At 40.3% G+C, this 15,451-nt stretch overlaps 1 protein-coding gene across 1 annotated transcript in view; it reads left to right on the forward strand.

Moving 5' to 3' along the window:
* Positions 1-376: 376 nt before the first annotated feature.
* LOC104682944 (adenylate cyclase type 10-like) overlaps positions 377-15,451 on the forward strand; it is a 29,365-nt gene continuing 14,290 nt past the window's right edge. Inside the window, exons 1-9 of the mRNA XM_030928424.1 lie at positions 377-1,485; positions 1,834-1,938; positions 3,784-4,059; positions 4,945-4,983; positions 8,411-8,616; positions 8,871-8,961; positions 9,051-9,139; positions 9,749-9,940; positions 10,917-11,038. Of these exons, the coding sequence (XP_030784284.1) occupies positions 8,557-8,616; positions 8,871-8,961; positions 9,051-9,139; positions 9,749-9,940; positions 10,917-11,038 (554 nt within the window). The 5' untranslated portion in view covers positions 377-1,485; positions 1,834-1,938; positions 3,784-4,059; positions 4,945-4,983; positions 8,411-8,556. The remainder of the gene's footprint in view (positions 1,486-1,833; positions 1,939-3,783; positions 4,060-4,944; positions 4,984-8,410; positions 8,617-8,870; positions 8,962-9,050; positions 9,140-9,748; positions 9,941-10,916; positions 11,039-15,451) is intronic.

Raw genomic sequence — 15,451 nt, forward strand, 5'->3', positions numbered from 1 at the left:
CCACCCTGTTGAAGAGATACTTTCTGTCACCCCTGCAGGCTGATCATACATTTGATGCTACTACTGAAAGTGTTTATCAAAATGTGATGAAAATTAGCCCTTATCACAAAAACAGCCTTGATTAAGTATTGTAGAATTACATGGTAGTGAAGATGTACTTTTTACATTTTGTTAGATTTTGTTTTGGCAGAAGACCAAAACAAAAGTACTTTTCTGATGGTTAAAAATCCACAGCATGCTCACCTTGTTACTATTTTACCTTACGGTCGCTGGGAATCTAAACAATAAAGACTAGAAGCCTCCGATATGCCATTGTCACAAACGAGAGACAAACAGCCCCAGGTAGCATTCATGATGAGAGCAGGAGACCTGCCCTGGCAGATAAGAGGAGAAACTCACCACAACAATGAAGGAAAAGGACTGACAGTATTCCATAGATTTAGTCAAACTGCTTGAGTTTGGCTTAGATTTATGCCAGTAGAACCTGTCCTTACCAAATTCAGAGATGACCCAAGATTCTACTCTGTGGTATGGGGGAAAGACATCTCGATATTTATATCAACGGCTTTACCGCAAGAGCGTCTACACCGCCCCCCGTTTCCTGTAGAAAAGACAGCTTTGCTCCTTTGAAAGCGCGGACTGCAGCACCTCCAGCCCCTTCTCCCCGCGGAACTCGCCCCGCGAAGGTTGTGGGAAGGTGGTGGGGCGGGGACTGCAGCCGCTTCTGATTGGCGTTGCCCCAAGGAAGCCCGCGCAGATTGGTTGGCGGCAGGACCCCCAACAGAGCCTGCCATGCGGATTGGCTGCTACGCAGCTGGACCCTGTTTCCGGTACCTGGGCGGGTAGCTATGGTGACTGGCAGGCGGGATGCGAAGCCGCCTCTGTGGCAGGTGGAGGCCCGCTTGGGTGCACTGCTTCCCGACCTACTGGTCTTTCGGAAGCCCCGGAGATCGGAACCCGAGCTCGCCACGGCCCAGGGAGTCCTCCTAGGCGTCCATGTGACGGGTGAGGGCGATGGCCGGCACTTCAGCCTCCTGGCCTGCGGGAGAGGCGGCCGTTGGGTCTAAGCCCCTGGAGGCCGCGACGGTTACAAACCTAGCCTCCCGCGAGCTAAGGCACAGTTTAGCTTCGTCCCGCGGCTTCCGCAGGAAACTTTGAGAGTCTTCGTTTTAGCGTGGGAAGACATCTTTTGGGATGAACCAGCTCAGCCCTTGAGCTCACCTCAAAGATGATGAAATTGAAACTCAGAGGAAAGGATTTTTACAGGACCCCGCAGCGGGCTTTGAACCCGTGTCTCCCAACCCCGAGCATTTTCTATTAAGCTTTCTGTTTCAGTTATTTTATTCTTTCAATTAATTCATTCTTGGCGTCGTTAAGTATGTGCTCGCCATTGTTCTGGCCGTAGCTATCTAGCAGCCACTCCTAGAGACGTTCGTTTAACAAATACTTATTCTGTGTCAGGGATATGAAGATGGGTAATACCAGGTGCGTGTCCTCACCGTGTGAGTGATTCTCTAGCCAGACATGAGGAGGGATCCTGTTGTTTCCCATAGCCAGGCAGCTGCCTAAGAGGGTGGGGGAAAGAGCTGGCTCCAGATGAAAAGGGCACCATCTCCAGCTCCTAGAAGCAGAGAGGGTGGTCCTGTGGATTCCAGTGGCAGCGGCAACCAACCTGGCCCTTAGTAGTTTCTAAGTTACACCATGCTAATGGATAAAGGAATTACTCAGCTTGAAGAGATCTGCTTCCTTTACACCAGGCTGATGTGTGGGGAGGAAGGGGCCAAAAAGTTTAGGATTTGGAGTTAACATGGTAATTTCTGCTTTGTTGGTCAGGGTTTACAGCATTAATGGACAGGTTCAGCCTGACCTGCAAGTCGGAACGTGACATGGACAAACTGGCCCACATCTTCAGTTATTACATTAGTGACATCGTGGAGCGTGAGTGATCATTGTAGGGTAATAAGGTGTGGTGCTGGGTTCCTGAGGGTTTATAAAAGAAGGTGGTCAGAAGTACTTTAAAACAGGTACTAAAGGGTCATTCCTTTAGCATCATTCATCTTTGGTTTCTTCAAGTTGCCACTGAAAAGCTAGACCTTTGCCTATTATCTGCCATTCTACCCAGTCTTACATTCTATTGACTCATTGTTCAAAGGTGGGGCAGGAGGAGCTAATTTACTTTGCACATTTGTATTTTATTTCAAAATAAAGTGTTCTAACAATAATGTATCTCAAGTGTGTATTTAGACCAAATTTATAAAACATCTTTTTATTCTATTATTATATTTTGATCCTGTGAGGAAGGAATAGGTGTTTTCTTATTTTCTGCCATGTATTAAGCTTTTAGATATTTGCCAAATTTCCAGTATCTGGAAAAAAACTCATTTGTGCAGTACCCATGTTTTGAGTACCTACTCTGTGACATGGACTGTAATAGGTGCAGGCAGGGCAAGAACCCACTCTTGAACTTTTTGGTTAGGCCTACCCAACAGAAATTACTCTGACCTTATACCTTTTAGTACTTAGGTAACATTCTCATCCTTTACTGACAGCTCGCTATATGTTTCTGTCCATCATTCTGAGATTCACCAGAATAATTACTTTGTGGTATCTCCGTTAAGAATTTGATTATTTGACTTACCTCTTATCCTTAAGGAATACATATGGAAGGGTGTTTGCTTTTTCTCATAGGTTTGGATGAAGGGGAAGATAAAAATTCTGTTATTGTGTATGTACTCTAATACCAGCAACTGCTGAGTACTAGAAATACAGGGCAAAGTAAGACAGAGTACCCTCATTTAGTTTCCATTTTAGTGGGACAGACAATAAGTAAACAATAATTGTAGCTTCTATATTCTATTAAGGAAATAAACATAATATAGTGGTATAAAAAAACAAAATAATTTTAGGATGGGGAGTGTATGAGACAGAGTGGTCATAGAAGGCTCCTCTGAGGAGGTATTATTTAAGCTGACACATGAAGGATGAAGGGAACAGCTTGTGAAGAACTAGGGGTAAAGCATTTCCGACAGAATACCAAGTGCAAAGGTCCTGAGACAGGAGAAAGCTTGGCATGCTCTAGGAGCTAACAGAAGGCCAGTGCAGGCCAAAATGTAGCTTGCAGGGTGAAGAGTGGTTTGAGGCAAGGTTGGGGGTTAGTAGCTATGAGATCACCAAGCTCTGTAGTCCATAGTAAAGAGTTGGAATTATATATTTCTGTATAAAGGAAAACTGGAAAGGTCTAGCCGGGGAGTAATATGATCTGATTAACACTTTAAAACTGATTTTGGCTACCGTGTGGAGATTGAATGCTGGTGGAAAGTGAATTTAAGAATAGAAGCTGGAAGAGACAATTGTCCTGGAAAGATGATGGAGATTTGGTCTAGAGCAGTGGTTCTCAACCTCAGCTGTGGTTGCATGAGGAGCTTTTTGATTGTTTTATTCTTTTTTCTATATTTTTTTTTTTTTTTTTTTTTTTTGGAAGAGACTGGGGTCTCAGTATGTTGCCAAGTTTGTCTTGAACTCTAGAGCTTAAAAGGTTCTTCTGCCTCAACCTCTCAAATAGCTGGGACTACAGGTACCGTACCACCTTGTCTAATTAAAACTCTTAATGCCTAAGCTTCACCCCAGGCCATTTAAATCAGAATTTCTTGAGGTTGGCCCAGGAATAAGATCTTTTAAAGTTTCATAGGCAATTCCAATGTGCAGTCAAGACTGAAGATTGTTGGTGTAGAAGTATGGCAGGGGAGCTGCGTGGGGTAGATTAACCTGAAATATATTTTGCAGGTTCAACAGACAGGAGTTGCCAATACATTAAATTTCAGTGGGAAGTGGTGAGAAAAAGGACTCAGTTTTTTGGCTTTCATAAATGAGTTGATCATGCCATTTACCAAGACAGGAAAGACTGAACATTGAGAAAGAAAATCAAGAATTCTGTTTTGAATATGTTGAGTTTGAGATGCCAGTAAGTCTTTCAAGTGGAGAATGAGTCCATTCAATTGGAGAATCCACCTATGATTGAGCCTGGAGCTCAGAGAAGAGATCCCTGTTAGAGATGAAAATGTGAGTTGATGGCATAAAGTGGGACTTAAGAACCGATTGAGTTCATGTTGGAAGAGCGTAAATAAAGAGAAAGAGCCTTTGGCTGAGGCTTGAGGAACTCCAGGGAAGGATTATGATAAGGGAGAAAGAACCTGAAAAAGAGACTACAAACAGCCAGTGAGGTAGGATATTGTGGTGTTCCTGAAGCCAAAGGACAGTTCGTGTCTCTAGAAGAAAGCTGCAGCTAGCTGGGTTGAAAATGACAGCTGTCAAGTCAAGTACAGTGAGGTCAGAGAAGTATTGAATTTAGCAAGATTAATGCTGTTGATGACCTTGATAATTTGAAGTAGTGGAGGTGGAAGTCAGAGTAAGCTGAGAAAAAGAATGGCAGAGAAAACACTTAAGAGTAAGAGTAAATGGGAGATGAGGAAAATATATGTAGCCAACTTTTTTGAGATTTGGGGGTTTTGTTTGTTGTGAATGTAGCAGGAAAAAAAAAATGGAGCTAATAGGCAGAAGAGAAGGTAGAGCCAAGAATATGTGGGTTATTTTTGTGTGTTTTGGTTTTGTTTTTTGCTATTGATGAGAATGTTTCAGTAGAGAGATTAGAAACAGTGTGAAGTTCTCAAGAAGGTAAAAGGGGATAAGATTCCTATCACAAATGGGGTGGCTTTGAAGAGAGCAGGAATACTTCCATTTTAGAAAAGATGTATGTAGGTGCAGATAGATTTGGGGAGAAAATGACAAGAAGGAAGAAGGAACCTGAGTCTTGGAGTGAGCAAATGGACAAGAATGACATGAGGATAAACTCAGTAGGCCATTCTTTTGACCATATATGATTCTGCCCTGATCTGGTTTATATCTGATTTTGACTCATTTTCCTCTCTCTTTCTTACTTGATTTCAGATGTTCTCTGTTTTGGAGGGGATATCTTAAATATCACAGGTATTTTTTCAGTTTTTCTAAATACTTAAAAGACTGTGAGTGAGGAAGACTATGTTTAGGTGGAATTCAGCATATTGGTTTATTTAGCATTGTTTGATTAATAGGTACTGGATACAAAGATGAGGAAGACATAGTCTGTGCCTCAAAGGATCTCCCAGTCTAATGGAAAAGCTTTGCTCAAATTAAACTCTCACATGCTTTGCATTTTTGTTTAGATTGAAGGACAGCAAAATAAGTGCCAATAAAGCATTCTTGAGAAAACTAATGAGAAACTTGGTCATTAATAGCAGAAGCTAAGCATGAGATGGGGAGGAGTCAAGCATGTCCTATCTGGAGAACTCAAGATCACTAACAGCTGTATGCCCCGGAGTTGGCCTGTCTTCTTATTTAAACATAATAAAACCAGCCATCAAATTAGATATGAACTTGAACCTACTTTTTATGAACCTTTTGCTAGTACCTCTCCTCCTCTGTTAGTATACTGGTGGAAGGAAGATTACCAAAAATATCCTTAGGATCATTTAAACTTCTACCTAGTTATATTTTTATGTACTGGATGATTTTGAGGATCTAAAGCAGTATTTTAACCTAGCATAATATATATAACCAAGAAACCTTGCCTGATAACTTACATAATATCCACACTGGGTCGGCGTTACTGGGACTTTGCCCTGGACCAAGTAAGACTAGATATTTGGTCCCCGTCAGCCTATCCTGTGTCTCTGCAGGGAACATGCTCCTGGCACTCTGGAGAGTAGAACAAAATCAACTGAGTGACATCATTACCTTGGTGGCAAAATGCAGTCTGGAGAAATTTGGAATCTATCATACCAGAGAAGGCCAGGACCTGCAGTTAAAGATAGGTAGTACCTCCTAAAAGAGTGATCCAGTTGGGCGAGGGGGAACCCACTATAAAAACCTCAAGATAAATGATAAACTGGGAAAAAAATATTTGCAATTCATATAGACAAAGGGTGAATTGCTCTACTAGGGAAAGAGCACTTAGAAATCAAGAATATGGCCGGGCGCGGTGGCTCAAGCTTGTAATCCCAGCACTTTGGGAGGCCGAGACAGGCGGATCACGAGGTCAGGAGATCGAGACCATCCTGGCTAACACGGTGAAACCCCGTCTCTACTAAAAAAAAAAAAAACTACAAAAAAAAAACTAGCCGGGCGACGTGGCGGCGCCTGTAGTCCCAGCTACCCGGGAGGCTGAGACAGGAGAATGGCGTGAACCCGGGAGGCGGAGCTTGCAGTGAGCTGAGATCCGGCCACAGCACTCCAGCCTGGGTGACAGAGCGAGACTCCGTCTCAAAAAAAAAAAAAAAAAAAAAGAAAGAAATCAAGAATAATACTCTTAAGAGAAAAATGGACAGAGGACGTGAGTAAATTGTATATAGACAAGGAAATGCATGTCTTTTAACATGTAAAAAGAGGATCAACATTCATAATAAGAAAAATGCCAATTGGAAGTACACTGACTACCTGTCTTACCTATAGATAGGCAAAACTTCAGGTGCTAGACAATGTACTCTGGTGAGTCTGAGGAATGAGCTTTTTCTTACTGTGAGTGAACAATAGTATCAGGGTGACTTGGCAATCTTTATTGTATTTATTTTTATTGTCTTTATTGTACTTTTTATGTCAAGAAAAACTAAACCATATAAAAATATATATTAAAAAGTCTTGTTTTCACTTACATACCATCTATACTATTTACTCTTACAAGTGCATTTATTCCTTAACCTCACAATCCTTCTGGACATTTATCCTATAGGTATATCTGCACACATATGAAATGTTGCGCGTGCAAGGTTATTGATTGTAATATGGTTTGTAATTTTAAAACATTGAAAACAACTTATTTATAGGAGACTGGTTAAGTAAATAATATGTATACTCAATAAGATTATCTGCAACTTTAAAAAAAATAAGATGTCTTGACATGGCAGTATCTCCAAGATATAGTTAAGTGAAAAAAAGTAAGATACAAAACAGCGTATTTAGTATGCTACCATTTGTGTAAGGAGGAAAATAGAAACACTGGAAAAATACACAAGAAACTAATAAGATTACTAATATCGGGAAAATATAAAGATGGGCATGTAGGTAGAAGCAAGATTTTAAAATATATATTCTTTACAGTTTAGTTTTTGAACTATGTTAGTGCTTGACAGAATCAAAAATATAACACAATATAATAAAAATTAAAAAGCTATATACAGAGGCCAAAGTTTCACCAACGGCAGAGTCAGGATTGGAGGGGAAGTTCAATACACAAAGCTCCTTCACAAGGGTTCAGAAACCTCTTTAAGGGCAAAAGTTGACTCCAGCTGTTCTTTTATGTTTTGAGGAGCAGTGGTAAAGAATTATATTCTGTTTTATATGGCATCTCTTTTGTCCTGCCATCTTTCATTTCTTTTGGTTTTTGTCTTATTAAGGATAATTGATACTATACATTGGCATATTTATACACTTTTGAAACCATCACCACAATAAAGATAGTGAGCATACTTATCACTCAAAAAGTCTCCTTGTGCCCCTTTGTACATTCTTCTTCCACTACTCTCCTTCACCATCTCCAGACAGACAAAATGTCCATCTCCAGGTGTATTATATAAGAGAAGGAAATCTGGGGGAAGATTTTTTTTTTTTTTTTTTTTGAGATGGAGTCTCGCTCTGTCACCCAGAATGGCATGCAGTGGCACGATCTCAGCTCACTGCAACCTCTGCCTCCAGGGTTCAAGCAATTTTTCTGCCTCAGCCTCCTGAGTAACTGGGATTATAGGCACGCACCGCCATGCCTGGCTAATTTTTTTTTTGTATTTTTGGTAGAGACGGGGTTTCACCATGTTGGTCAGGCTGGTCTCGAACTCCCAACCTCAGGTCATCTGCCTGCCTTGGCCTCCCAAAGTGCTGGGATTACAGGTATGAGCCACCGCGCCTGGTTGTAAGGTATTGTTATTTTTTTGTTTGTTTTTTGTTTTTCCATTCTTTTTTTTTATATATATATACTTTAAGTTCTAGGATACATGTGCACAACATGCAGGTTTGTTACATATGTATACATGTGCCAAGTTGGTGTGCTGCACCCATTAACTCATCATTTACATTAGGTATATCTCATAATGCTATCCCTCTCCCTCCCCCCACCCCACAACAGGCCCCAATGTGTAATGTTCCCCTTCTTGTGTCCAAGTGTTCTCATTGTTCAATTCCCACCTATGAGTGAGAATATGCGGTGTTTGGTTTTTTGTCCCGTAAGGTATTATTTTTAAAGGTTAGCTCACCTAAGACTTCTGCAGCTGAGGGCAATAACAAGATTGGCATGATGCATAGAGCCATGTGGGGATTCCAGACCCCTCCTGTTGCATAGTTTCCCAATTGAGTTTGGCTATTCTCCATTTATCTCATTTTTTCTGGATAGGTCTGTCTGCAGGTCGGATTTCCCAGGTTATTGTTGGAGATGAGCGGCAGCAACACCTCTTGGTGATTGGGCAGGATGTAGATGATGTCCGGTTAGCTCAGCATTTGGCTCAGGCAAATGAGATTGTCCTATCCTGGAACTGCTGGATGCTCTGCGAGCAGTATATGTTTGAAGTGGAAATCATGAGGGAGGATGAAGCTGTGAAGGTAGGAGGCTAGCTTCATCTATTCACATCCTGAAAAGGCCTTCCTACTACACAGGGCAATGCTCTGATAGTGTTCACGTATTGCCTGGCCAAACCAACGACCATTGGAAATCAATTTAGGAGGGAGGCTGGGAATATTCTCCTATGAAGATAGATGAGGTAGAACAGTGAGGCTGAGGAGATAAAAGGCAAACAACGGTGATCCTCAGCCTTTCTTGTGTGGGGGCACAGAATTAAGCAGTTTCCTTTCCGTAGTTAAGAGATATGCGGATCATTGACCCATTTGATTTTGATGAGCATTTTGACAAGTGCCTCAATTATCTACCACATTACCGTACAAGTGCTGGTAAGTTACTTTGTCCTTTCTACCTAAGCCCCAAATTTTAAACATTAATTTTCCACATGGCCAGGGACATTTTATTTTTCTTTTCTCAGAGACTCTAAGAACTGCACTGGAATTGGATCCACACTCTGAACTTGACCAAAAGCTGCGGAAACACATAATGAAAAACCTTTTGAAGAAGGTTATTTCCTAGTTCTTGAATCCTCATGTAGTCTGTGTGTGTGTGTGTGTGCACGCGTGCATGTAAACAGGTGTACAATTCTAAGTGACAACTTTTTTGTATTACCCAGTTAATCTCCAGCACCCTATTGTAATTCCAGCAGATTTACCCATCTGTGCCAACATAATACGGTGATGAACATGTCTTAAACCTTTAGCTAGATTTCTCAATCCTAGAAAGTAGAAACCATATTGTTTTTTAGTTTGTTCTTCAACAATTTAGTACACTGTAAGAAGGGTATAGAGTGTATGTTTGGTAAATATAAGTTGACTGATTGTATATATATATGAATATATGTGAATTCCTTAGTAAGAGTGTAATGACTAATGGATGTGTCAAATTAACTCTTAGAGAGTGAATCTTGACAGATTTCTTCAGTGAATTCTGCCTAGTCAGTTTTAATTCCAAGTGCATTGGTTTGTATATCTTCTATACTGAATTTTCTTTTAAGTTTTTGCTGAGACCCTTAAGTTATTTTCTAATATATACCATGAAATACATAATTAAAAATGCCTGAACATGATGCTGATAGTTGAAAATACAGGTAGGTAATTCAATGTGTCTTTACAGATTGATGAAGGCCAGCCTGTAGAGTATGTATCTGAATTCCGTACGGTGACTCTGGTTTTGGTCAGCCTAGAGTTCCACAAGACAGCTTGGATGTTGCATTTGTGTCATCTTATCCAGGAGTCTGCCTTATACATCTCCACAGTCATTGAGAAAGGGGGTGGCCAGCTGAGTCGGATCTTTATGTTTGAGAAAGTAAGTACAAGGGAACTTGACCCATCAGCATTAAAGGTGAGTGTGGAGTGATGATCTCCCACATAACACAAGTGTAAGTCAAATCCCCTGCTACTTATTTTGTAACAAGCTATATTACATTAAAACTTCAACTAATGTTAGTTAAGGAATGGGATGTTCTTGTTAGTTTAATTTTCAGGGTTGCTGAGGGTTACTCTCCATGTCATTTTTTATTGAATTCTTATTGAAGAATCCTTGTGAAGCATAAAGAATGTTTTTCTGGTTCTATTAGTAAAGCAAATGTAATCAGGTCTTTCTCAGATAATTAAGGATCTTGAAAAAAAGCAGAATCTTAATACTTGACATTGTAAGTGATGAAAATGTGGACAGATAGACTTAGCTCAAGGTATATACTAGAAATTAAATTTTTGAAAAGTTCTTGATAGCAATTTTTCTTGTGTTTTAAATTTCAGTTCTTTGAATAGTTAAATCAAGATTTTTTTAAATGTCTACATTGCTGGCCAGGTGCGGTGGCTCACGCCTGTAATCCCAGCACTTTGGGAGGCCAAGGCAGGCAGATCACGAGGTCAGGAGATCAAGACCATCCTGGCTAACACGGTGAAACCCTGTCTCTACTAAAAATACAAAAAAAATTAGCCAGGCGTGGTGGCGGGTGCCTGTAGTCCCCGCTACTTGGGAGACTAAGGCAGGAGAATGGCATGAACCCAGGAGACGGAGCTTGCAGTGAGCCGAGATTGCGCCACTACACTCCAACCTGGGCTACAGAGTGAGACTCCATCTCAAAAAGAAAAAAAAAAAGTCTATGTTGCTGTAGCCCAGAGTTTCCATTTTATGAATCATGTAGAATCCTATATTTCCAACAGGAGAATGGTCAAGGATAGGGTCTGGGTTCATTCAGGGGAGCTGGTTTAGTTTAGGCAAGCCATATTCCTTTCCCAGGTAAGTGTCTCATTTCTTTGTTTGTCATGTATCCCAGGGCTGCATGTTCCTCTGTGTTTTCGGCCTTCCTGGTGATAAGAAGCCAGACGAGTGTGCACATGCCCTGGAGAGCTCCTTCAGCATCTTTAGCTTCTGTTGGGAGAATCCTGCTAAGACCAAGTGAGGAGGAAGGTGGGGCAGAGAGGAGCTTCTCAGGCCCCAGGGGCTCTTCAGGCAGGGTAGGAGGCAGTAACAAGTGGCAGGGATTCAAGTAGTCCAGAATTTGCCTAATGTGAAGGGAACATGCTAAGGAAAGTGAGCAAACAAGATCTATTAAGAAATCACCAGATACAGATCTCTGTACTGAATACCCAGGGGAAATAAAGATACATTCCTATTCAGCGGGTCAGGAAAAGGGGAGAAACAGAACAAACATACCAAGATTCGAGAACACTGCAAAGGAACAAGCAAATGTGTAAATTAATACGATGCAAATAACATCCCTGTGGAGAGGATACAGAATAAAGGCTGCCTGTCTACAAGAGAGAGTATGAGAGAAGTTGTGGAGAAATTACCTAGATAGAAAGGAACCATAGCTGGTTAGCGCTCTCTTGGCTTTCGTTCTGGGTCTTTCACAGATCTTATTGCTTTTTCTGGCCCTTACACTGAACTGATCTCCCTCTTCCACATCCACCCCTCACCGAACCACCTTTCACAAAACCTAACCCAGATGAAGGTATAGAAAAATCTATTTTCCCACTAGTTGCATTATGATAAAGTTGGTTGGAAGTTTTCGACTGACTTTTTAAAATAGAAAGCTATGGAGAAAGTGTGTACATGAATGAATTTTTAAAATAGTTACTTCCAGTGTTAACATTGAATCAGATTGGTTTGCTTGCCATAACTTAATTCAAAATGGATAAAAATTGTATCAAACATGTAAATAGTGCTTTAACATTTATAGAATACTTTAGTATATGCTACCAATGTGAAAATTTGTATCCCTCTTTATTTTTTGCTGTTTTTTAGAGACAGAGTCTCGCTCTGTTTCCCAGTCTAAAGTTCTGTGGAACAATCACGGCTCACTGCATCCTCAACCTCATCCTTCCAAGTAGCTCAGACTATAGGCACATGCCCCACACTGGGCTATTTTTTTTTTTTTTTTTTTTTTTTTTTTTTTTTTTTTTAGTAGAGACAAGGTCTTGCTATGTTGCCCAGGCTGATTTCGAACTCCTGAGCACAAGTGATCCTCCCACCTCAGCCTCCCAAAGTGCTGGGATTATAGGTGTGAGCCACCATGCCCAGCCCCTCTTTTATATATTAAGGAAATTAAGGTCACAGAAGAGAAGTTACTAGCATATAGCAGAGCTTTTAATGAAACCCAGATCTTCAGTCTTCAAATCCTGTGTTGTTTCATTACTTATCCCCCAGCTGCCTCTCATAAAATGCAAATGCTCCCCAAAAGAATCACATATGCTATTAATGTGATATAATTATAGATACACACTCATAGAATGTTAATATTGGAAAGGAATTTAGAGATTATCTGATCCAAGCCTTATTTTAGAAATAAGAAAGATGCTACAGTTGCTTAATAGATACTCAGACTCTTTGCCCAAGGCAAATACATGTTAACACTGTTAACACTTATTTCAGGTTTGGTGGGATCTGCAGATACTCCTACATCCTACCTCCCAGTCTTATCTCTAGTGTGGATATGCTGGGCAGTGTTAGTCAGGGTTCTCTTAGAGGGACAGAACTAATATATATATATAGTTACATATAATTATATATGTTATATATTATATAGAACATATATATATAAGTATTAACTTACACAACCACAAAGCCCCACAATAGGCTGTCTGTAAGCTGAGGAGCAAGGAGAGCCAGTCCGAATGCCAAAACTGAAGAACCTGGAGGTCGATGTTTGAGGGCAGGAAGCATCCAGCATGGGAGAAAGATGTAGGCTGGAAGGCTAGGCCTGTCTCCCTCATTTCACATTTTTCTGCCTGCTTTATATTCATTGGCAGCTGATTAGATTGTGCCCACCAGATTAAATCTGGATCTGCCTTCCCCAGCCCACTGACTCAAATGTTAATCTCTTTTGGCAACACCCTCACAGAAACATGCAGGATTAATACTTTCAATCCTTCAATCAAGTTGACACTCAGTATTAACCATCACATGGACCATCCCCTCCAGTGATAGTCTGTTCTGTTCTTGAAGTTTGTATTGCCCTGTGGCCTTCAAGGATCCCACCCTTGGCCCTTACTCTTAAAAGAGTCATTTCTTTGGCCTTTAGAGACTGTCTTACAATGCCCTTAAGAATGTCTTCTGTCACTCTTAGGCTGTAACTTGGTCATTTCCATCTTATTTAGTTTAGAATATAATAGATGTTAAGAATTAGATGGGGTATTAGAGTTCATAAAATTTGACCTCTTTAAAGAAACTAAGATCCAGAAAGGTTATGCTGGTAAGCCAAACAGATGTCAAAGCCTCAAAGCTAAGTTTCAAGGTCAGTGATTTTTTCCTTGAAGATAATTACCAATTCAGTATCTCCCAAAGTGTGTTTGTTAGAATGTTATTAATCCCTTAATATGCTCATGAAAAAAGAAAAGATTTTCATGACCAAATATGTCTGGGAAGTGACGCAAATTATATTTCCTTCTTCAAGGTTCACAATGAACATTAACATACCAAAGGTTCTGAGTAGTGTTATGGGAAAGAGATGTGTTATATTTAGTTTTAGTCAGCATTTCCCAAATTTACTTAGTCATCAAACACTTTTCTCCAGAAAGACCTATAAACATCCAGAGGAACTAATGTTCTAAGGAAGATAATTTTGGAAATGCTGAGCAGATGCTAAAGATTCAGAGGTACCTACATGGCCTCGGTAGCAGATACCATTGCTCATTTCTCTCTGCATCACATCAGCTCTCAGACCCAAAACTACTTTCCATGTCTTCTTTTTCAAAGACCCTGTTCACCTTGAGACATCCTCTGAATTCCTCTTTCTAATCTGAGAAATAGCTTCAGCTTTTAGCTCATTTAGAGGAAAGATGATTCCCTGAGTATTTCTTCAGGATATTTTTGATACATAGGGAGTGCAGTCTCAGAATGTCATTATTATGGTTTTTCAGTACCAGAAATACTTTATATACAATTACATGTATCAAATAAAGAGTATATTCTTTATCAATGCAGAAAGGTTTTAAAGGAAAGAAGGAATATGGATTGCTGGGAAAAGCAAGGAGGAATAATAAAGTATAATAGAAAGAAAAAAGAAATAAGAAATAACTAAATGATAAAAGTATTATTTGTTGATGATTGACTTGTTAATAGCTGAATTTCTGGCATGCATAAATGCATTCATTCAACAAGCATTCCTTGGACACACTTATGAGCCAGGCACTGTGCTAGGTGCTATGGACATAAAGAGAAGTCAGATTTTACCAGTTCAGCTAAGTAAACAACTAACTTTAATACAACGAAATTGAAGTACAGAAATAAAATGCTATAGGAATTACAACAATGTGCTATGGGAAGAAATGGTTAATTGTCCCCAGAGGCACCAAAGAAATCTTGACTATAAAGATGACTTTTGAGACAGGTTGAGAAGAAAAGTAGTTCAGCAAATGGAGAAGATGGGAAAGGGTATTTAGGCAGAGGAAGCATCATTAAATATTAAAAAATTTTCAGTCTTGCTCTTCATATGGCAGCAGAACTGACAGCATGGTCTTCTTGTCTTAAGTGTCTCTTTTTTTCACCCTGGGGGCAGTGAGCTGAGTAAATGAATGGTAAGAGACTTTTTTTTTTTTTTTGAGACAGAGTCTCACTCTGTTGCCCAGGCTAGAGTACAGTGGCGCAATCTTGGCTCACTGCAACTTCTGCCTCCTGGGTTCAAGCGATTCTCCTACCTCAGAATCCCTCAACTAGGATTACAGGCACACACCACCACGCCCGCTAATTTTTATATTTTTAGTATAGATGGGGTTTCACCATGTTGGCCAGACTGGACTCTCGAACTTCTGACCTCAGGTGATCCCCCCACCTCGGCCTCCCAAAGTGCTAGGATTACAGGCATGAACCACAGCACCCAGCCAAGAGCCCTTAATCCTGTCTTTTGAGGAAGATAAATAATTTTGATTGCTTAGGAGATAATAGTGTTAACATGATTGCTACTATCATGTTCTCTCTGAACCACTGAAAATTGTTTATAGATTTAATATGAGAGTATGCCTCATTGCATATCTTTCTCCACCTGCATATCTTGTTACCTGTCACATGAAATTTTCATGTCAGTGAGTAAATCTACTTATTTTGTTATGTATGAATTGCTCCTTGCCACCTTTGGGCTTTTGCCTCACCTAGAACAGTATATGCCCTCTTTTAAAATAATTCATATATCTAACACTCTTCCGTCCCTAGAGAGGTAAGACTACTTCTCCCATTACCTCTCTCTACTCCAAACACCTCTGTTCACGTCTGTGCTGTAGCCATCTTGAAGTACTTAGTTTTGCATGACCACACAAGGCATCTCAAAGCCTTTACCTTTTCCCACCAGATAGTACCATTCCCCCACTTTATCAG

This window comes from Rhinopithecus roxellana, chromosome 4 (assembly GCF_007565055.1).
Source record: "Rhinopithecus roxellana isolate Shanxi Qingling chromosome 4, ASM756505v1, whole genome shotgun sequence".
In the NCBI taxonomy this organism is placed as follows: Eukaryota; Metazoa; Chordata; class Mammalia; order Primates; family Cercopithecidae; genus Rhinopithecus; species Rhinopithecus roxellana.